Below are 20,048 nucleotides of genomic sequence, written 5' to 3' on the forward strand. Positions count from 1 at the left end.
AGCTTCTCACCTTTTTATCATTTAACTCTTTGAGAGAACCACTGACCCGTGTAAGAGTCTATTCAATCCTAATTTTCTAAAGTTGTTCCAGTATTGCCTACAACCAGCAGCTTACTCGGTCTTTAATGGTCACAAACATTTACCCAATAATCTAAACAAGTTTATGACTGAAGGAGGAAAACATCTTCCCTCTAAATATACCACAAAATATGAATGCTAATTAAAACACACAGGCACTGAGTTAAGTCTTGAGCATTAAAATGATCCAGACCCTTCCTTTTTTAGTAAAATCACATTAAATCCTGATATTTACTTCAAATAGAAACAATACTGAGAAACCAAAGAGGACAAGATCTGATTTTGATGAATTTGGATTTTTAAAGACTCAGAACACAAACATACCTGGTAATTCATGATGGCACGTAAACACATGATACAGACATGTACATCATCTTTCTTACTCACTAATCTTGAATTCTTCAGGGTTCTTCTGCTTGGCAAAGTATTATATCTACAAAGAAAAAAGGAAACTTCTATAAAACTATAGATTACTTTTTCAGCATAGGCACAAGCACTTAAAAAACGGAAACTGTTCTCTATCTTTACCTGCACCCACATGAGGACTGCAGGTGGAAATCACCACCATCCAACCCCCAGGAAGCTATTTCCGTAGACTACAAGACCTACACGGTTCTGTGTACCGGTCATCATCTTGTCAAGGCAGTTACTACGGACAATGGCACTCAATTTCATTCACAACATATAACATATCAACTATACCTGAGCTTCATCAACACCCCTAGGCTCCTAATCAGGAAGCTAAGCTAGATCTGCAGAGGTGATGGGAAACAACAGGCTTGCAGACTGCATTTACAAACAAGTGAAGGGGTGAAACTTCGTTTATATGTAGACCATGAATCATCTGACCCCAGTCTAACAGCACCTTCCCATTACTGCTCTCAGAAGTCCCCGTTAGGAGTTGGAGCCTTGGCAAGTTTAATGAACAAATTTGATATGAGCCTGTGATATTAGACCTTAACAGTGAGCAAATGCCTCCTCAGCCTGACCCCTCACCGAAAGCCTGGTGTGGAAGGTGAAGCTGGGGTGGAAATACGTTGGTATTTCACAGGGTGAGGAGGTTTCGATGTTAAGCCTCATTCCAGAGATCCCACATGGCTAAGCCTTAGTTCTCCCGTTTAGACATTTCTCAGAGCCTGCACATAGTGAGGGAGTGGCAAGGTCAACATGGTGCTAGGAGACAAGCTAACACCACCAAGAGCTTCCAAGTGAGCTCGAGGCGGGTGCCTCCAACCAGTTTTCTCTGCCACTCCAAGCCTGAAGTAAAAGCCCATTTGAAAAATTGTCAACTACTCTCTGATAGCGTCAATGACAGAAATGATCTACAAAGTAATTCACAGACCTTCCTTCTTCTTGAACTAATTAAAGAATTTAAAGGAAGTTCCAATTAATGTTAACCACTTTCAAAAGCCCCACAAGTACAGGCAAAGAGTCGAAAACTGAATTGAGAATTTTATCTGAAATTGTTCTGCTGAGCAGGCTTTTCATTCATTTTCTATTCAAAAACTATCAAACAGAAGATGATTTTTTCACATAAGCCTATGAATGAGCCAAATACTTTTGTAAAAAGTACTTCAACGTGTCACTTGCCTCCATATACCTGAATGTATAAAATTCAGTTTGCTTATGCTAGTCCCAAGGAGAATGCTTTTTCTACCAAATGAAGTGCATCATGATGTCCGTTTTATATGAATATGCAGAGACACAATTATTAAGGGAAAACAGCTATAAGAAAATAGGACAGAAATTCAATAAACAGTAATCTCAGGTCATGTGATCATAGTTTTTTCTTTTTGTTCACATGTAATTTCTAATTTTCCTAAAATTACAAAATCTTACTTCTATAATAAAAATCATTTATTAAAACAAATAAAAAAGAGGAGAAGGAGAGAAGAAAGAAGAAGAAGAATGCTTTATTAAAGAACTTCCTGCTTTATTCACACTTGGAAATAAAACTGCAGCAATGGAAGTTGGCCTAACTCAGCTCTGAATGCAAAGACAAAGTTAAGGAAATGAGTGCAGAATTTCAGCGTCTAAAATACAACTCTGAAACATGTCACTTCTCCACAGCCCGAGCCTGAGCATGTCTGCTCACACACCTCATGGAGGTCCCTCAGAGGTTGGTGCCTCTCAAACCACAATCACACAGCCAGCCCGACCCAAATGTTTGTGGTCTTCTCAGTGTATATCAGAAATTCTTTCCCCGCCCCTTAATTTATTCTAACCTGTTTCGCATTTCTTTAATGCCATCACTTGTTAAGTATATAATAGCTGATGGGGGTGGAGAGGGAGAGAGCATTTTTACTAGAAAGCAGTGGCTACCAGACCAAGAGCTGTCTATGATTAAGTTCAAAAAAGAAGAAAGGTGATTTTCCAAGGACTCAACTGTCCTCATTGCTAAGTTATATTTCCATGCAGCAATGACTGCAGAAGATTTGACCAAAGCAAAGGACTCTGGAAGGAAGAGGGAGAGGTCAGTTCTACACAGTCGCAGGTTTCTGCATCACTTCCACATACATTTGATTCTGCCAAACAGACCAAACATACATTAATGGTGTTTCCCCAGAGACGTAAAGTAACATAGCAGGTTACTTCCTTTCACGTATTAATCGTGTACTTCTGCTGCAGCATTATAAATAAGACTCTAAAAGGCAGAAATATTTCTGTCATTGCTTGCATTATTTGTAGAAACTAGCAAAAATGGACTAATTACAACATTCTAATAACTTAGTAACACAAAAGATTTCTACTTACTGTAGCAGGTAGGTAATCTCAAATACACATTTTGGATCAACATTTAAGATGTATATAATATAAAACAGCACATGACTACTTATCAGTATTTAAGGAGATTAAAATATAGGTCTAAAACAATATATAATTTATGTATTGATCTTCTATGCTTACAAAATGGAGATAAACTTTTTTTCTAAGTGTATGGCATTTAATCTAAATTTTGTTTTTCCTCCCATTTTCCGTTTAAACAAAAATGGATAATTAAAGGCAGCATTTGAACTTGTTGTATTTAAAATCATAGCATTAAGATATATTTTTAAAAACATGACTACAACCAATAACAAAAAATGAGCACTGAAAGCCGGAAGAGATGCGTGGTATCATTTACACCCATCTTTCCTGACATGGACAGCAAATGGACGCCCAAAGAAATTACAGCCACATAGCAGGTAAAAAGTAAGAGACAAGATCCAAGTGTCCTCACTAGGATTCAGGGCAGTCTGTTTTTCAAGTTGCGACTCATGGACAATCTGTCAGGTTATCAAGTGAGAAAGCTACTGCCTAGAGCCATCTGTGCCGGCAAGTTCTTTGTCAAATATTCATATCCGTCATTCTGACAGCACTGGGTCTACACAGGTGTCATTTCCCCACTCCCAGCCATTATGGCACCAGGCAGGGTTAAGACCCCGTGTGCATCTGGGCATCTTTTTCAGAACACAGTGGTCAATACACTTACTTGGTAAGCAGTTTGGTGGTTTTTTGCTTTTTGGGTTTTTTTTTTTTTTACAGATATTATTCATTTTGAGTGCGTGAGAGGTGGTGGAGAAGGGGCAGAGACAGAGGGAGTAGGACAAGCAGAATCCCCACTGAGTACAGAACCCCACTCAGGGCTCCATCTCACCACCTTGAGATCATGACCTGATCTGAAAACGAGAGTAAGACACTTAACCAATTAACTGACTAAGCCACCCAGGCAAGCAGTATTCTTTTTATATCTTCATCCTGTGTCACTTATCAGAAAAGTGAAGTTTGTTTGTTTGTTTTTACTTTAATGGGAAATTTTGTTCCATATTTTGGAATTCTAATTCTAAAAGAATTTTCTCCCATTAAGTAAATATACCCCGGTAGAGGTCACAACTCTTTACCTCGGCAAACACAAGTATTTGCTGATAACTTAATTTAGGATCACATTAAATCTCTTCACTTGATTTTAGGGACTGTGCCATGGGTTAGCATGTACTTTCATCTACTCTTCATCAAGCACATATAGTGGAATTTGACAATCTGTTTAACTAGATATTTGGTTTATTTGCTTTAATTATCAACTGAGTAACTTATCACCTTTTTTTTTTCTTTCTCAATAGTTTTAAATTCAGCTCTCTTGTATTAGAGTACCTAAAACACGTGTCCATGTGTAGCTGGTTTGAATAGATCCCCTTAAATTGACCCTAAAATACCAACAGAGTTAAGACTAACAATTTCCCGGATGCACTTTAACCCCAACAAGGACACCTGGACAACGTGAGCAATCTAAGAGCGCTGGCCTCGATTAAGGGGGCCACTTATGTTGTGATGAGCCCTGGGTGATGTATGGAAGGGTTGAATTGCTGTATGGTGCACCTGAAATTAATACTACATGGTGTTAACTGGGATTTAAATGAAAACTTAAAAATAAAAGTACTTGCCTCTGATGTTCTCTACCAGCCCTAGGAGATCAAACTAAAACTCATGTGTAAGCTCCAAAGTTGGCTTTATTAAGCATCTCCTGTTTATGCTAAACCCTACTAAGTGCTAAGGAAAAATGAAAGACAATGAAAGACATTGCTTCTGCCTTTGAGGGCTCACCACTTAGTTTAGGAAGGAAAAGATAAATATATCAATAGCCCCTATATGAAATGTGCTTTGCCCACACTCAACCCCAGCCCTGTCTTCTGCTTCATGCACATGATCACGTACAAAATAAACTCAGCAGGACACACACCTGTGCAGCATGACATGGTAGTGAGGACAGTTACAGCCTAAAGGAGGACATTTTTTTCTGCAAAGTATCGAACTTAAAATCCCTGTAGAGTGAACATTTCCTCAACCAAGCCAGATTTGACTTAGTTAATACAGACCTATTCCTGGAAATGGTCTTTAGGCATAAAAAAGTCATTTTTAAATAGGGCTCTGATTCAAGAAGTCAAACTAAAAGGGATGGACAAATTGAGGGGTGAGTCTCATAAAGGCAAAATGACACTGAAGATAATTGAACATGAACTATTACCAATGCAGAGTCAAAATATACCCATCTCCTGTGATCCCTGGATTCATCATTTTTTCTGTATTTTTAGTCTTCTACAGTAGATGTGTGTTACTTTCCAAATAAAGGGGGAAAAGCTGCATAAAAATAAATGCTTGTAGGGGCACCTGGGTGGCTCAGTGGGTTAAAGCCTCTGCCTTTGGCTCAGGTCATGATCTCAGAGTCCTGGGATCGAGCCCCGCATTGGGCTCTCTGCTCAGCAGGGAGCCTGCTTCCCCTTCTCTCTCTGCCTGCCTCTCTGCCTACTTGTGATCTCTCTCTCTGTCAAATAAACAAATAAAATCTTTAAATAAATAAATAAATAAATGCTTGTGGACGATCTAGGTTTAGATTCCCCTAAAGATGGGAGGGCTAACTAAGGGTGTGATCATAATGCCTTATCCACTTCAATCGTCCTGTGCAATGTTTCCCAAAGGCCTCTTAGGTGGAAAGCTGGCCCTGCTCTACCCTTATAAAGCAATGTGTAGAATTTCTGCGATGAGGCAAAATTCTGCAAAACATGGAACAAAACAATCAAGTGTTATCAGAAAAACTGGACTTTAAAAAAAGAAAAAAAAAAACAGCCTTAGTCCCTGGTGCTGCAAATGTCCACCTGGACCTCAAGAAGGAGGCTGAATAGTAATTAACAGGTTTCATGGACAAAGTATGAAGGTAAGTGATCAGTGCCACAAAACTCCACCAAATGTATGAGTTACACGATACCCTTAAGGTGCTAGAAAATCACAGCAATAATTGGTGACCAATTAAAAACTCAAACAGCTCAAAGCCAGTCATCGCAACTCAGTGCACAGGTGCTGTTGCACAATCACGTTGACACACGTAAATAAGGTTCAATATACTGTAGTTGAAAGAAAGGGTGTAGAAAGCAGCCTGCATCCGGTTCCATGACATAGCCTTCAGGCTACACTGTTGTCCCCTTTTCACAAGCACTGATCATAAAGACCTGGGCTTTACAAGGGATTATGTGGGTGACTCAGCAGGAGGTATGGGTGCTTCCCTGGTAATCTAATAAACTTGGCACCTATACCATGACAGAATCAGACACTGTGAAACCCATTGCTACAAGATTTCCTTCCTGAAGTTATTATGAAACTTCACATAAAACAGAGACTATGTGAGCAGAGCCAGATTGAAGGCTCTCACCGTGGTCTATTTAAGAGGCCCCAGAGAGAGGCAGCCCTCATTTCTCCTGGTCTCCTACGGATGACCGAGGCAGAGGAGCCACACTTTTGTCCCATCTAATGGGTTTTGAGCGATCGCAGATTCTGTCAACAGCTAATGTTGTATGTGCACTTAACAGAGGCTTCAAGCTGGCTTCTTCACTAGTTCTCAACCCTCACAGTACCTCTTAGCTTAATCTAGGAGGAGGAGGAAAAGAGGCTTGGAAAGAACTTCATTTCCATTCTGCCCCTCTGCTGGCTGCCAGGCTGATGGCTTTCCCAGCGATTACAGAGCTCCTGGTTTTCAAGGCTACTGCGGAACTAGAGAGCGAGGAGGGAGGAGAACAGGGCAATGACATGCCACAAAGCCAGCTGTTCTTACCAAGATTCACTCGTTTTTCCTAAAAAAATGCTCCCCAGAGTGCTGCAAAGCTAGCTAATTTCTAGAATTCTGAAAAAGTTGATTCTGGCATATTCTGCCCGTTTCCACATTGTTCTTATGGAGGACAGCTTTCAAAGAGTCCTTACTCCCTCGTTTCCACTGATCTCCCTCTATCAGGCACTTAGAGATCATTTTTGGCTCAATGAAGTCATGCTATGTGTCACTGTTCCTTTAAGTGAATGGGAGCAGGTCTTACGAGGTCCCCGAACAATTAGGTCTCTCTGGTGACTTGGGGCAGCTTCCTGGAGATACAGGGGTTTGGAAAGAACTTCCTCGGATTCCAGAGAGAAAAACCAAGGGAATAAACTATTCGGTGGAGGGACTGTGAACTAATGCCACTGGACCACTGGAGGAAAGACCTCAATGCTGGCTCTCCTGAGAGCTTTTCCTCTCCCCTCGGGCACACAGAGCTTTGGGGCTCTGGATGTCTGGACACAGAACATGGTTTCCCAGAGTCAGATAACAGCCCTGAGTCCAATTTTTGGAAAACCTGACATCTGGAGCGGGGGGGAAATGGGAGATGCATATTTAGGAACTTTTTGGAGGTCTCAAGAATTTTAAGGAAATCCCATCTTTTGAGAGGTCATTTTGACCTAAACCTTGTAGGGAAATGAACACCACCAAATTTCCCAGACCCTCTTCATCAACTTGGAGAACCATCTACTCTCCTGTCAAGCAGTGAATTAAAATGAAAATGTTACTCTAGCATTCGAAGATGAAACACTCTCTTGGAGGAGCTGCCAATCAGAATTCACAAAATTCTGTGAACATGGAAAAAGATTATAAAACTGACTTGAGATCAAAACCAAATAGAAATGATTCTAAGACTGAGTGTACCAGTAGTTACTTGCACATGAAGTAATAAGTGGAAGCTTGTGTAATAGGCAGACAAAACTAAGCAATTCCTACAGATATCTTTCAAGAAACCTATACAAACATGTCCTGTTTAGTACCACAGTGACACCTGCCATCTGAGCCACCTGCTTCATGCACAGCAATGAATTTGCCGAGAAGCAGGTAGTGAGAGACTCAACCCACACAGCACTGGCAGCAGGTGCCACAGGGAAAGAAGGTGTGTGCTTTGTTTTGTTAAGATTTTATTTATTTGAGAGAGAGAGAGAGATAGTAACAGAGAGCAAGAACGGGGAAGAAAGGGAGAAGCAAGATCACGGCTGAGCAGGGAGCCAGATGTATAACTCGATCCCAGGACCCTGGTTACCTGAGACAAAGGCAGTGGCTTAACTGACTGAGCCACCTAGTTGCCCAAGAAGGTGTGTGTTTTAAAAGCCCTTTGGAATGACTGATGAGTGAGCTCCAACTCATCGACTTATTCTACTAAGATATGACAACGCAAGTCAAACCCAAATCTTTACCTCCAGAAAAAAAGGAATGGTAAGGTCGGGGGGGGGGGGGGGGGACTAAACTAAAAAAGCAGGGAAACAGCTGTTTTGGAATCTTCCTAATTACAGATTAGATACACAGGAATTTTTCTTGCCAGGCACATGTTGGTAGCCTGAAATACATGTAATGCTTGTTAGGGTTCTGGCTAGAGCCATGTTGTGCTGTCCTTTAAACACTACTCATTTTAAGAGGGTTTGAAAAGGAAGCTATAGTAATTTTGAACTAGTTCCTCATAGATAAGAATATAATAGACAAGGTAAATTACATCAAACTAAAAAGCTTCTGCACAGACATAAAACAGAGTAAAAAGGTAACTTATAAAATTGGAAAAAATATTTGCAAACCATTATTACCCAAAACACATAAGGAACTCCACTATAAAGGGCTGATATCCAAAATCTATAAAGAACTTCTCAATCTCAACACCCAAAAACAGATAATCAAGTCAAAAAATGGGCAGAAAACATGAACAGACACTTCTCCAATGAAGACATACAAATGGCTAACAGACACATGAAAAAATATTCATCATCATTAGCCATCTGGGAAATTCAAATCAAAACCACATTGAGATACCACCTTACACCAGTTAGAAAGGCAAAAATTAACAAGGCAAGAAACAACAAATGTTGGAGAGGATGTGGAGAAAGGGAAACCCTCTTATATCATTGATGGGAATGCAAGTTGGTCCAGCCACTTTGGAAAACAGTGTGGAGGTTCCTCAAAAAAATTAAAAATAGAGCTACCCTATGACCCGGCAATTGCATTACTGGGTATTTACCCCAAAGATACAGATGTAGTGAAAAGAAGGGCTATATGCATCCCAGTGTTCATAGCAGCAATGTCCATAATAGTCAAACTGTGGAAAGAGCTAAGATGCCTTTTAACAGATGAATGGATAAAGAAGATGTGGTCCATACACACAATGGAATATTACTCAGCCATAAGAAAGGATGAATACCAACTTTCGCATCAACATGGATGGGACTGGAGAAGATTATGCTCAGTGAAATAAATCAAGCAGAGAAAGTCAATTATATGGTTTCACTTACTTGTGGAACATAAGGAATGGCATAGAGGACATTAGGAGAAGGAAGAGAAAAATGTAGGGGGCAAAATTGGAGGGGAAGACAAACTATGAGACTGTGGACTCCGAGAAACAAACTGAGGGTTTTTTTGTCGGTAGCAGAGAAGGGTTGGCCCAGTGATGGGTATTAAGGATAGCACATATTGCATGGAGCGCTGGGTGTTATATGTAAACAATGAATCATGGAACACTATATCAAAAACTAATGACGTGGGGTGCCTACATGGCTCAGTGAGTTAAAGCCTTTGGCTCGGGTCATGATCCCAGGGTCCTGGGATCGAGCCCTGCATTGGGCTCTCTGCTCAGTGGAGAGCCTGCTTACTCCTCTCTCTCTCTCTCTGCCTGTCTCTCTGCCTACTTGTGATCTCTCTGTCAAATAAATAAATTAAAAAAAAAAAAAACTAATGACGTACTGTATGGTGACTAACATAATTTAAAAAAAAATAAAAGACACAAAAGGATTAATACAAAAACAACAATATCTCCACTACTTAACAACAAAATAAAACAAAACAAAAAACCCAAATAACCCAATTAAAAGAATAGGCAAAGGGCCTAAACTGACATTTCTCTAAAGAAGACATATAAGTGACTGACAATATCTATAAGGATGCTCAATATTGCTAATCACCAGGGAAATGAAAGTCAAAACCACAATGTGACATATCACCTCACCGCTGTCAGGATGGCTATTATCAAAAAGAAAACAAAACACAAAATAACAAGTGTTGGCAATGATGTGGAGAAACTGAAACCCTTAACACACTGTTGGGGGGTAATATAAATTATATTATATAGACACTATGGAAAAAAGTACGAAGTTCCTCAAAAAAACAAAAATAGTTCTACCATATGAATGAGCAACCTCACTTCTGTGTATTTATCCAAAAGTATTGAAATCAAAATCTCAAAGAGGTATCTGCATACCTGTATTCACTGCAGCCATATTTCTAACAACCAGGATATAACAGCCTAAACATCAATCAACAGATGAATGGATAAAAAAAACTGGTTAAGAAAAAAAGTAGTAGGGGCACCTGGGTGGCTCAGTGGGTTAAGCCTCTGCCTTCAGCTCAGGTTATGATCTCAGGGTCCTGGGATCAAGCCCTGCATTGGGCTCTTTGTTCAGTGGGGAGCCTACTTCTCCCTCTCTCTCTGCCTGCCTGTCTGCCTACTTGTGATTTCTCTGTCAAATAAATAAATAAAATCTTAAAAAAAAAAAAGAAAAGAAAAGTAGTAATGATGTGTGACAGGACAGGTGTTAGCTAATGCTACTGTGGTAATCATATGGCAATATACAAATTTTTCAAATCAAGTTGTACATATAAAACTTATACATTATACAATTATAGCTCAATAAAAAAGAAAATATTGTATATTCACACACACACACACACAATATTAAGTCATGGAAGACAAAGAAAGGATGAGGAACTGTTCTAAGTTAAAGGACATTACATAGACACAACCACTAAACATGATAAATGATCCTTGCATTGTATCCTGGACAGAGTTTGGGGGGAAAAAAAAGCATGAATGGAAGACAATGGACTGGACTAAGAAGCAGTATCAATCTTAAAACATTCTTATTTTGACAATTGTATCATGGTTATGTAAGAGTGTGTCCTTGTCTTAGGAAATCTACACTAAAATTAGGTGTAAAAGGGCACAATTCTGTAACCTGCTTTCAAATGGTTAGAAAGGGTGTACGCTGACAAAGCAAATGTGTAAACAGTAGAGTAAATAAACAAAATTTGAATTTCTGAATCTGTATTAAGAGCATAATTATAATTTTTTAAAATTTTAAACAATATCAGGATGCCTAGGTGGCTCAGTCAGTTAAGTGCCTGCCTTCAGCCCAGGACCCTGGGATCACGTCTTGCATCGGGCTCCCTGCTCAGTGAGGAGCCTGCTTCTCCCTCTGCTGTTCCCCCAGCTTGTGCTCACACATTCTCTCTTAACAAATAAATAAATTAAAATCTTTTTAAAAAAATAAATGATTATCAAAATAAAAAATAAAAAGGAAACCTACATATATCCAATGGAATATCATTTAGTCTTTAAGAAAAAAGGAGGGGTGCCTGGGTGGCTCAGTCATTCAGCGTCTGCCTTCAGCTCAGGTCCTGATCCCAGGGTTCTGGGCTCGAGCCCCACATAGGGCTCCCTGGTAGGTGGGAAGCCTGCATCTCCCTCTTCCACTCCCCCTGCTTGTATTCCCCTCTCTTCGCTGTGTCTCTGTCAAATAAATGAAATCTTAAAAAAATAAATAAAATAAAAACAAATAAATTTTAAAAAGGAAATCCTGCAATGTGTATCAATATGGATGAACCTTGAGGACATCCTGCTAAGTGAAATAAGCCAGGCCCAGAAGGACAAATGCTGTATGAGCCTAATTAAAGGTATCCACAACAGTGTAACTCTTAGAAGCAGAGAAAAATAGAATGTTGGTTACCAGGGACTGAGTGGAGGGGGACACTGGGAATTGTTAATCAATGGGTATGAAGTTTCAGTTACGCAAGATGAATAAGTTGTAGAGATCTGCTATACAGCACTGTGCCTATAGTTACCAATACTGTATTGTACGCTTAAAAATCATTTAAGAGTGTAAGATCTCATGTTGTGTTCTTACCACAATAAACCAAAAAAAAAATAAATAAATAAAGGAGATAGGACACCTGGATGGCTCAATCAATTAAGCATCCAATTCTTGGTTTTGGCTCGGGTCACGATCTCAGGGTCCTGAGATTGAGCTCTCTCTGTGCCGGGCTCCACACTCAACACAGGATCTGTTTAAGACTCCTTCTCCCTCTCCCTTTGCCCCCACCCCATCTCTAAAATAAATGTTTTTTAAAAATAAAAAACATGGGGCGCCTGGGTGGCTCAGTGGGTTAAAGCCTCTGTCTTCAGCTCAGGTCATGGTCTCAGGGTCCTGGGATCAAGCCCCGCATCAGACTTTCTGCTCTGCGGGGATCTTGCTCCTCCTCTCTCTCTGCCTGCTTCTCTGCCTACTTGTGATCTCTCTCTGTCAAATAAATAAATAAAATCTTTAAAAAAAAAAAAAAAAAAAACTAGACATGATCTGCAATGGATATGGTTCAGTGCTCAGCATCTGCGAAGCAGCGAGCACTTAGTAAACACCAAAATGGAAGCTGTTTGTTGCTCACCCAGTGATACCTTGAAGTACGTCTGATCAGCAATCTATTGTTTTAACAATATACACTTCTTTCTAAACATGGATATCCTCTTGTGGTGGGTTGTGTACATGTCTGCCTCTCCCTGTGACCCTGTACTCTCCAGACAATAATATTACTACAAAACCTTAAATGAATATTTCCTGAACCGACCTAAACCAGACTTCCCCAAAGTCTGACAAAAAATGTTTTTCAGAAGTCTGTAGACCTTTCTTGCCAATATGTGTGAAGTCTGTAATATCGAAGTCCTTATGGCAACAGGAAAAATGAATGGTGTATTTTTTCCTCTTACTGAAAGTATTTTCAAACAGTCTAACTATTCAGATATCAAAACTCATACCTATCTATAAATAAAGAATAGTAGTTAGAACTTCCTTAGAAGCTTGCAGTAAGGGTTCAACTCAATTGGGATGCCAAGCCAACGGGGTATTCACATAATTTGGCATAATTTTACTAGTTTTTTATGGTTCCAAGGTCTGGGCTTAATATAATTTCACCAAGATTTGTGGTTTTAGGTTTCCTCTGTTACCTTTCAGACATGACATCACTTGGGCATATTTCTTCTATCAATTAAACTCATAAAATATACAATGCTGAAGAAAATGAAGCAAGCACTTTCTGATGGTCTCCACAGCCAAAAGAAACAGAGCTCAAAGACTTGAGTCCAGACGGTTCAAAGTGGAGGTAAAGAGAAAAAGGGAAAAAGAGGATGGGGAGGGCAGATGGAGACAGAGACAGAGACACACGAACCTCCCAATGAATCTTTTTTTTATTAGCTATTGAAATTTTCCGCTTGTCTACGTTTCCCATCACAGGACCAGCTAACAACTAGAACAGAACCTGTGAATCAAAATATTTCCATATATACATTCTGAATGGAATAAGTGAACCAACAGGCTGCCAACTCATATGAATGGAGAGCTGCCAGTATTTGTCTGAATTTTCTGATTTTTCATTATATTCCCTCCAGCAAAGGCGTTTGCAATTGAGTTGCTAATTAACCTGTATATATCCCTACATGGATATATGGGGAGTGTTCAAGGAAACCGTCCATCTCCTGTGACCTTTAAATAGAAATATTTCTATGTTTATCCCAAATTACCCCCTCTTTTTCATAAACCTTCAATAGATCATTGCCAATGAGTTAAAATGCCAATTCCTTAGCTGGGCCTTCAATATATTACATAAACCAGCTCTAAACTGCTTCCAGCCAGACTGATCTATTCATTGTTTCCCAAACAAACCATGTGCTCTTAGCACCGAGCCACAGCTCAGAACATTCTCCCTCCTCCCCCCTTCCACAGCCCATCCTCTAGGTCTTACTCACCGCTCTTCCACAGCCAGACCCCATCATGAATCTCCCCTAGGTTTTACCATTCACTCTAGCCTCTCAAGCTCCATACTTTGGTTTTGGTTAGACTCAGGACACTTGCATATGACCGGGTGCAGGAGCACACATACATATATTTTTCTCAATCGAATCATAAAAAACTCGACGTAGAAGTCAGAAGACTGATTCTAAATCCTGGCTCTATTACTAGGTTTGGATAACTTCTCTCAGACTTGGCTTCCTCATCTCAAAAATGGGGTTAATAATCTTTGAATGCCTCCCAAAAGGTATAATGAAGATGTGTCCTTTATCAGCCACAGATCTTCTCCAAATAGTTTATGGATCTTTCTGTATGTGATAAGTCTAGCTGATGATGAAGGTACTGGACCACAGCTGTAGGAAGTTCCGGAGTCATCCTCAAGTTTTCTCTCAATCCTGTGAGGTTAACATTGACTGACTACTCACTACTGAGCCAAGTTCTTTACAGGAATTAATTTAATCTCCTAACATGGGAGGCAGGTCCCAGAGCCTATCATCTTTACCAACCAGAGTACCTGTGAGACAGGCCCCCAACTATGCATTGGCCAGATGATTTCCATATCATAGCCTCTCTCAGCTGGTCTTTCATTGGAGAAAAGACCCAATGAAGAGGGGGAAAAGTGAAATCAGGGTTTCTAGGAATCGGAAATGCTTGACTAAGATGCCTGTATGGTGCACTACAAGCTAAAACTAAAGCTGTCGCCATTTTCACTAGCACAGCCATCGAAATGGGCTCCTAGCTAAAAAGCTGAAAGGTACATTCTTAACCCAAGTATAGCTTTCTCTTTTTACAACTTCAAATAAACAAAGAAATACAAAAATCTGAAACACAACAACCCGACATCTTCAGTTATTTTTGCTTACAGAATGTGCCGAAAAGTAAAACTGAAAGTCTATAGTTGCAGATTATTTTTACAGAGTCTGCAAATTTAGAAAGTCTTTATTTCATAGGTAATTACTTCATTTTCTGGAACTTCAGATCTTCAGGACAAAAGTCATGCTAAGGAGTTTCTTCAACATCTCTCTTCCCTCAAAAGTGATATTCAGGTGTTAGTTATAATGATCGTCTCCTCATTCTTTTTTCTCCCGCTCCTTTACTCTTACCCTTTTCATTTTTTTACCTTTATTCTTTACTTTCTGTTTCTCACTTTCTAAATTCAGTGTTAATGAAAATTTCAGTCAGTATCTGCCATCTTATCAGATGGACAGAAAGAACTCAAGCTTTCAGAAAAAAAATACTTTTTTGAGAAAAAAAATTTTTAATATATTTTTCCTCATAGTCTTTCCCCCCCATAAGTTGGGCCTTATAGAAATAGATTAGATTTTTCAATATCTTTCCATATGCAAAGTTCAAATATATGGAGTTAAGAAGAAAGAACACATGTAAAACAAAATACAGATTACAACTCTCAATTCTGAGGACTATAAAAGATCTGAGTTGATTTTGTCTAACTTGGGGGCAGAAAAGGGAAGAGAACAGAGGACAGAGATCATTTTAGAAATTATATCCCTAATTCATATAAACTGGAAAATGAACAGAAATGAGTTCTTCTTGCGAATCAAAGTAAAAAGTGCTTTAGCTTCCAACTACACAATTCAGAGATCTTTTTTTAATCTCATACCACAGTGGTTTAAAGTTAAGAGGTCACATTATTTTCTTCCCCCAACAATTAAAATTGAAGGTAAAATGCTACTGTTGAAAAAGAACTTGGAAGAGCTTCCAAGAGCTCCACTCTTCTAGAATACCTCTGACTTACCAGCCAACTGGTACAGAGTTGGTGTTCCCATATATCTAAGTAAAATCAGGAGAACTGCTGTGAACACAAGTATTTGCCGCACTAGAGTCTAATCAACTCTATGGACCACAGGCATGCACACAGAAACCGGTCTGCAGGAACAAGGTAACTCCTCGGAGAGTAAGGTCTTAGTGCAGAGTCTCATTGACAAACCACATCCAACTAATCACATCCAAGATCCTTTCCAGATTCCAATTCTGCTATTTCTACTAATGATTCTATTTCTCTTCTAATCAATCATACGCAAAATTTTCTCTTTACCCCTAAGGCCACCAAGTCACCACCTTGGCTTATTAAAAGTGAGCATTTCTAGCTGATAATCCTACTTCTAAATTTTTTTTTTATTTTTAACTGATTTTATAATTTAAAAGTAATGAATTTATAATCGTGACTTTGCCATAGTTATGCTAAGGAGTTGATCTCAAAGGCACAAAATATGAATTCTGCAAGAACACTATTTTTAATTGTAGTTTGGATGGGTTAGGAAAAGCCTCAATTTTTTCACTCTCCTAAGTCCTTCAGTATATTTTTCTTTTATTATTATGCAAGTTAAAGTTTTTTGGTAACAGGAATTCTTGCAACTGTAAAATAAAACTACATAGATGTAAGAAGTCATGTAAACGGTTAATGAACTTACCAAGGTTAGCAAAACTTTCATTGTAAATCAGTCTGTACTCAGCAAATAAAAAATCATTATTAGTTGTATAAACACAAATTCCATTTTGACTACCCTTCATACTTGGCCTTTTGCTCTGCTTTTCAGGTACCGTCTGCATAGATTCAGGCAACAGCAATCTTTTCCTCCAATCAACACCCAAAACATTCCCCAGACCCTACACACCTGAAAAGATCAACCACCTCATGGGACTTCCCATTCCGTTGCCTACCAGATAAAAACCAAACTCCAAAATTCAAGGTTCTTTATTATGTGGCCTCTCCCTGATTCACAAGTATAGACTACATGTATTTTAGGCCAGTTCGAAAACATTATAAAAACTAAAACATAAAGTTCACTCATAATCCTCCCTGTGGTTAAAAAAAAGTCACTTTTTTCACTTAATAAGTTTCCCTTTCAATGCCTTCCCAACTGCAAATAGGTGACCATGAAATTTTATCAGTACAGAACTTTCTGCCTTACTCTTGTCCTTTGTTTAGTAAACACTTTTTCATGTTTCATGTGTTAACTTGTTCTGTAATATCTCGACTGATCAGCCATATTGACCAGCACGTCACTCAAAGTCTCCGCTAGATCCTCTGGCATCTCTGTGAAGTGGAATAAAGACACGTGGACACCCTGATTTAAAAAGGCTATCAATGAAGGAGGAAAAAATCCCCCTGTGCATAAACAGGCAGGAAACATGGTTTGGAAGTTGGAGTCAGTCCGACCTCTTACCTAGCTTGTTTGGTCCCAGGCAAGTTGCTTAGCCACTACAGACTTCAGTTTCTTCTCAGGGATAATGGTCACCACTATCTCATTAACCCATTGTGAGTGGTAAATCACCAAAGTCCTTAGAACCGTGCCTGGCAGAGAACACTCAATATTTTCCTCCCCAGTAAAAAGTGTATCAATGTTCTCTACATCTCTGTGCTTATTTTTAAATACTTAAAAAAATTAGTCCCATGAGGGAAAAAATGTTTATCAACAAGGATCTAAATCTGAACTCGTCATCTCTTTATGTAAATTCACTAAAGATAGAGGTGGTCAACAGAATGATGACTATTCAGGAAATGTCATTCCTTCAAGATAATGATCTCAGGAAAAACAGTGAAATTTGTTCTGGGGGTATCTTAGGAATAAATACTTTTGTAAGTTCACATTTTAGAGGAAACGTGGGTGTTGGTTTCCTCACCACATTGGGAAGGGTCAATCGGGGTGACCCTCGAGGCCTTGCCAGCTTTGGATGTATATGACCCAATTTTGCCATTAAACCACCCTATACCCCATCAAAAAGCTTCTGCTCCAGAAAAGACACTTTCTTCCATCTTCCCCAAACATGCCTGACCTTTGATGTAAGCTTTTGCTCCTCTCATGCTTCTTCACTTTACTTCCACCAGAAGCACTTTCCTCACCCTGAATAGCAACTCTGGCCGTAACCCCAAGTCCCAGTTAAAATCTGACCCCTTCTTCCAGGCTCTTAGTGCTCCACGGATTTCTTTAAAAACCCAAAGCTTTTATTTACTGTCTATGTCACTCCTTATTTAAGTCTAATGGCATTAAGTAATCATTCTTAAAAATTAAAAATCACTTTCCCTTAAATCTGAATACAATCCTTATCTTCCAAAACCTAGTATGTACACACATGCATATACAGCACCATTTATTTTAGCTAGACCTACAGCCACGTTAACAGGAATCTTAACTGAAGGCACACAAGACTCTTGGCTTACAACACCGTACAATTCTGGTCACTACTGCATCAGTCTCACAATTTTGACCACTGGCCAAGCTGACAAATTCATGTAATACAGAATCTAATACCTGATATAACTCAAGGTGAATGTCATGTCCTAAAATTTTTACTAATCCATTTTAAATAGTTAAAAAATGAAGTTTGGGGCACCTGCGTGGCGCAGTGGGTTGAGACTCAGCCTTCGGCTCAGGTCATGATCCCAGGGTCCTGGAATGGAGCCCCACATGGGGTTCTCTGCTCAGCAGGGAGCTTGCTTCCCGCCCCCCCTCCCCCGCCTGCCGCTCTGCCTACTTGTGATCTCCCTCCCTCTGTCAAATAAATAAATAAATAAAATCTTTAAAAAAAGAAATTAAAAAAAAAATGAAGTCTGAATACAAAGAGGAGAGTGCGTCACATTACAATTTTCTTTAAAAATGGTGTTTTTCTTTAATCAAGCCCCACTTATAAAGTGTTTTAAATTTCTTAAAATCTCATTTCCTCTTCCAGCTTTAGCTAACACATTTTGCCAAGTGATAAAGGATGAGATCACTGAATCTACATTCTTATCTGGAGATTAAGAGGAGGGAACTAAAATCTGCATTTGGATCCAAAGACATATTCCCAACAAACAAAGCTACCAGAATAAGCTACAGAACATGAATTAATACCCTTTTATGCTTTCCCCAAAAATGGTAACATGAATACAATATACCTTAGGGGATCAAATTCTTAGATTAAAGAATAATAATATGATAACAGAGTATATCAAAATTCAAAAGGCAGTGGGTTTTGTTCTAGTACGGGGTGATGGGGAGCCATGAGGTCATCATATTATAACATGGGAGCAGTCACGATACCCTGCCACCATGTACGATGAGCTCTCGTGGCCATCATGCTCACCCGTGACTTACGAGTTTTTCCAGTTTGAAGCCTCATCACCAATGTGTAAACTGTAAACTCTGGAGGCCACAGGGAGAGAAGCAGCTCTGTTGGCATTGGAACTGAAGATACTCAGGCAGAGAAACCATCTGGTGGTGGTGTTAAGGAATGAATGGAACCAGACGAAAGGGAGACAGTAGGAGGAGAAAGGACAAAGTAGAGGAGGCAAAGACAATCAGAAAGGAGATGGCAGAATGGAAAAGAAGGACAACGAAAAGAAATCCAAAAAGTGAAGGAAGTGTGGGGAGCAGAGAAAGAAAGGGGAGAGAAGGAGGAGGAAGAGAAAAGAAATGTAAACAATCTTTGGGTATATGAAAAGCAACATGTACCATATGCCTGTACTTCTGATCGCGGTTCATTTGGTTTTTTTAAGTCACAGATGCTATCAAATGACCATATACAGAATTACAATCCAGGCACAAATCCATGAACTACAAGAGCTGAATGGAATGTCATTGATATACATTGTTTAAAAACAAAAGCAAACAACTAAGCTTCAGATCAATAAGGAGCATGAAAGTTACTGCCACATTGATTTTGAGTTTCTAGAACCCATCAAGGAAGAGTCAAGGGAAACCCAAATGTTCCATTCCTCAGCCTGAAACTGTTCAGATGCAAGACAGAAGAATGTGATATGGGTTTCTTAGTTGGTCATCTTCAAGCACATCTGCCAACCAGAAAGGTCAAATACTTCCTGCGTTTCTCAGAAGAACATCTCCATCGTATCTATCCCTACACTTTGGGTCAATTTTTCCAATTTAAAATGAATTCTAGCAAGATCTACCTTGAGCCAACTGTCAAGCAAGTCAGGCTGGACATGGATGTCCCTGCCCTGTGCCTTCTAGGGTGCAGGACTACAGTTCTCCTTGAATCAAAAATATTTCCATATTTTACCGACTCCTCCACTCTTCCACAAACAACGTGCTCTCAATGAACAGTCCTCATAACTCAAAATTAGCCCTAACAAATTATTAATCAGGAAAATTGATCTTTATTGAGGGGTAGCTGGCCAATAGGTGATACATTCCAGGTAAGAAACAATAAGAAAGCAACTTAAAATGTGCTTCGTCAATTAAATTCCTTACATATAATTATATCTCTACTAAGGGTAAGAATTCCTATTCACACACAAAGGTCACGAAGGGAATTCTTCACAC

The 20,048-nt window shown here is 39.3% G+C and overlaps 1 protein-coding gene across 9 annotated transcripts in view; it reads right to left on the bottom strand.

The window, feature by feature from the left end:
- Nucleotides 1–20,048, bottom strand: part of FMNL2 (formin like 2) — a 319,730-nt gene that overhangs the window by 74,422 nt on the left and 225,260 nt on the right. For all 9 annotated transcript variants that reach the window (XM_004743864.3, XM_004743868.3, XM_004743866.3 and 6 more), the window contains exon 7: nt 403–511. In XM_004743864.3, the coding sequence (XP_004743921.1) occupies nt 403–511 (109 nt within the window). The remainder of the gene's footprint in view (nt 1–402; nt 512–20,048) is intronic.

The sequence above is a fragment of the Mustela putorius genome, unplaced genomic scaffold (assembly GCF_011764305.1).
Source record: "Mustela putorius furo isolate JIRA1106 unplaced genomic scaffold, ASM1176430v1.1 tig00003869_pilon_pilon_pilon, whole genome shotgun sequence".
Taxonomy (NCBI): Eukaryota; Metazoa; Chordata; class Mammalia; order Carnivora; family Mustelidae; genus Mustela; species Mustela putorius.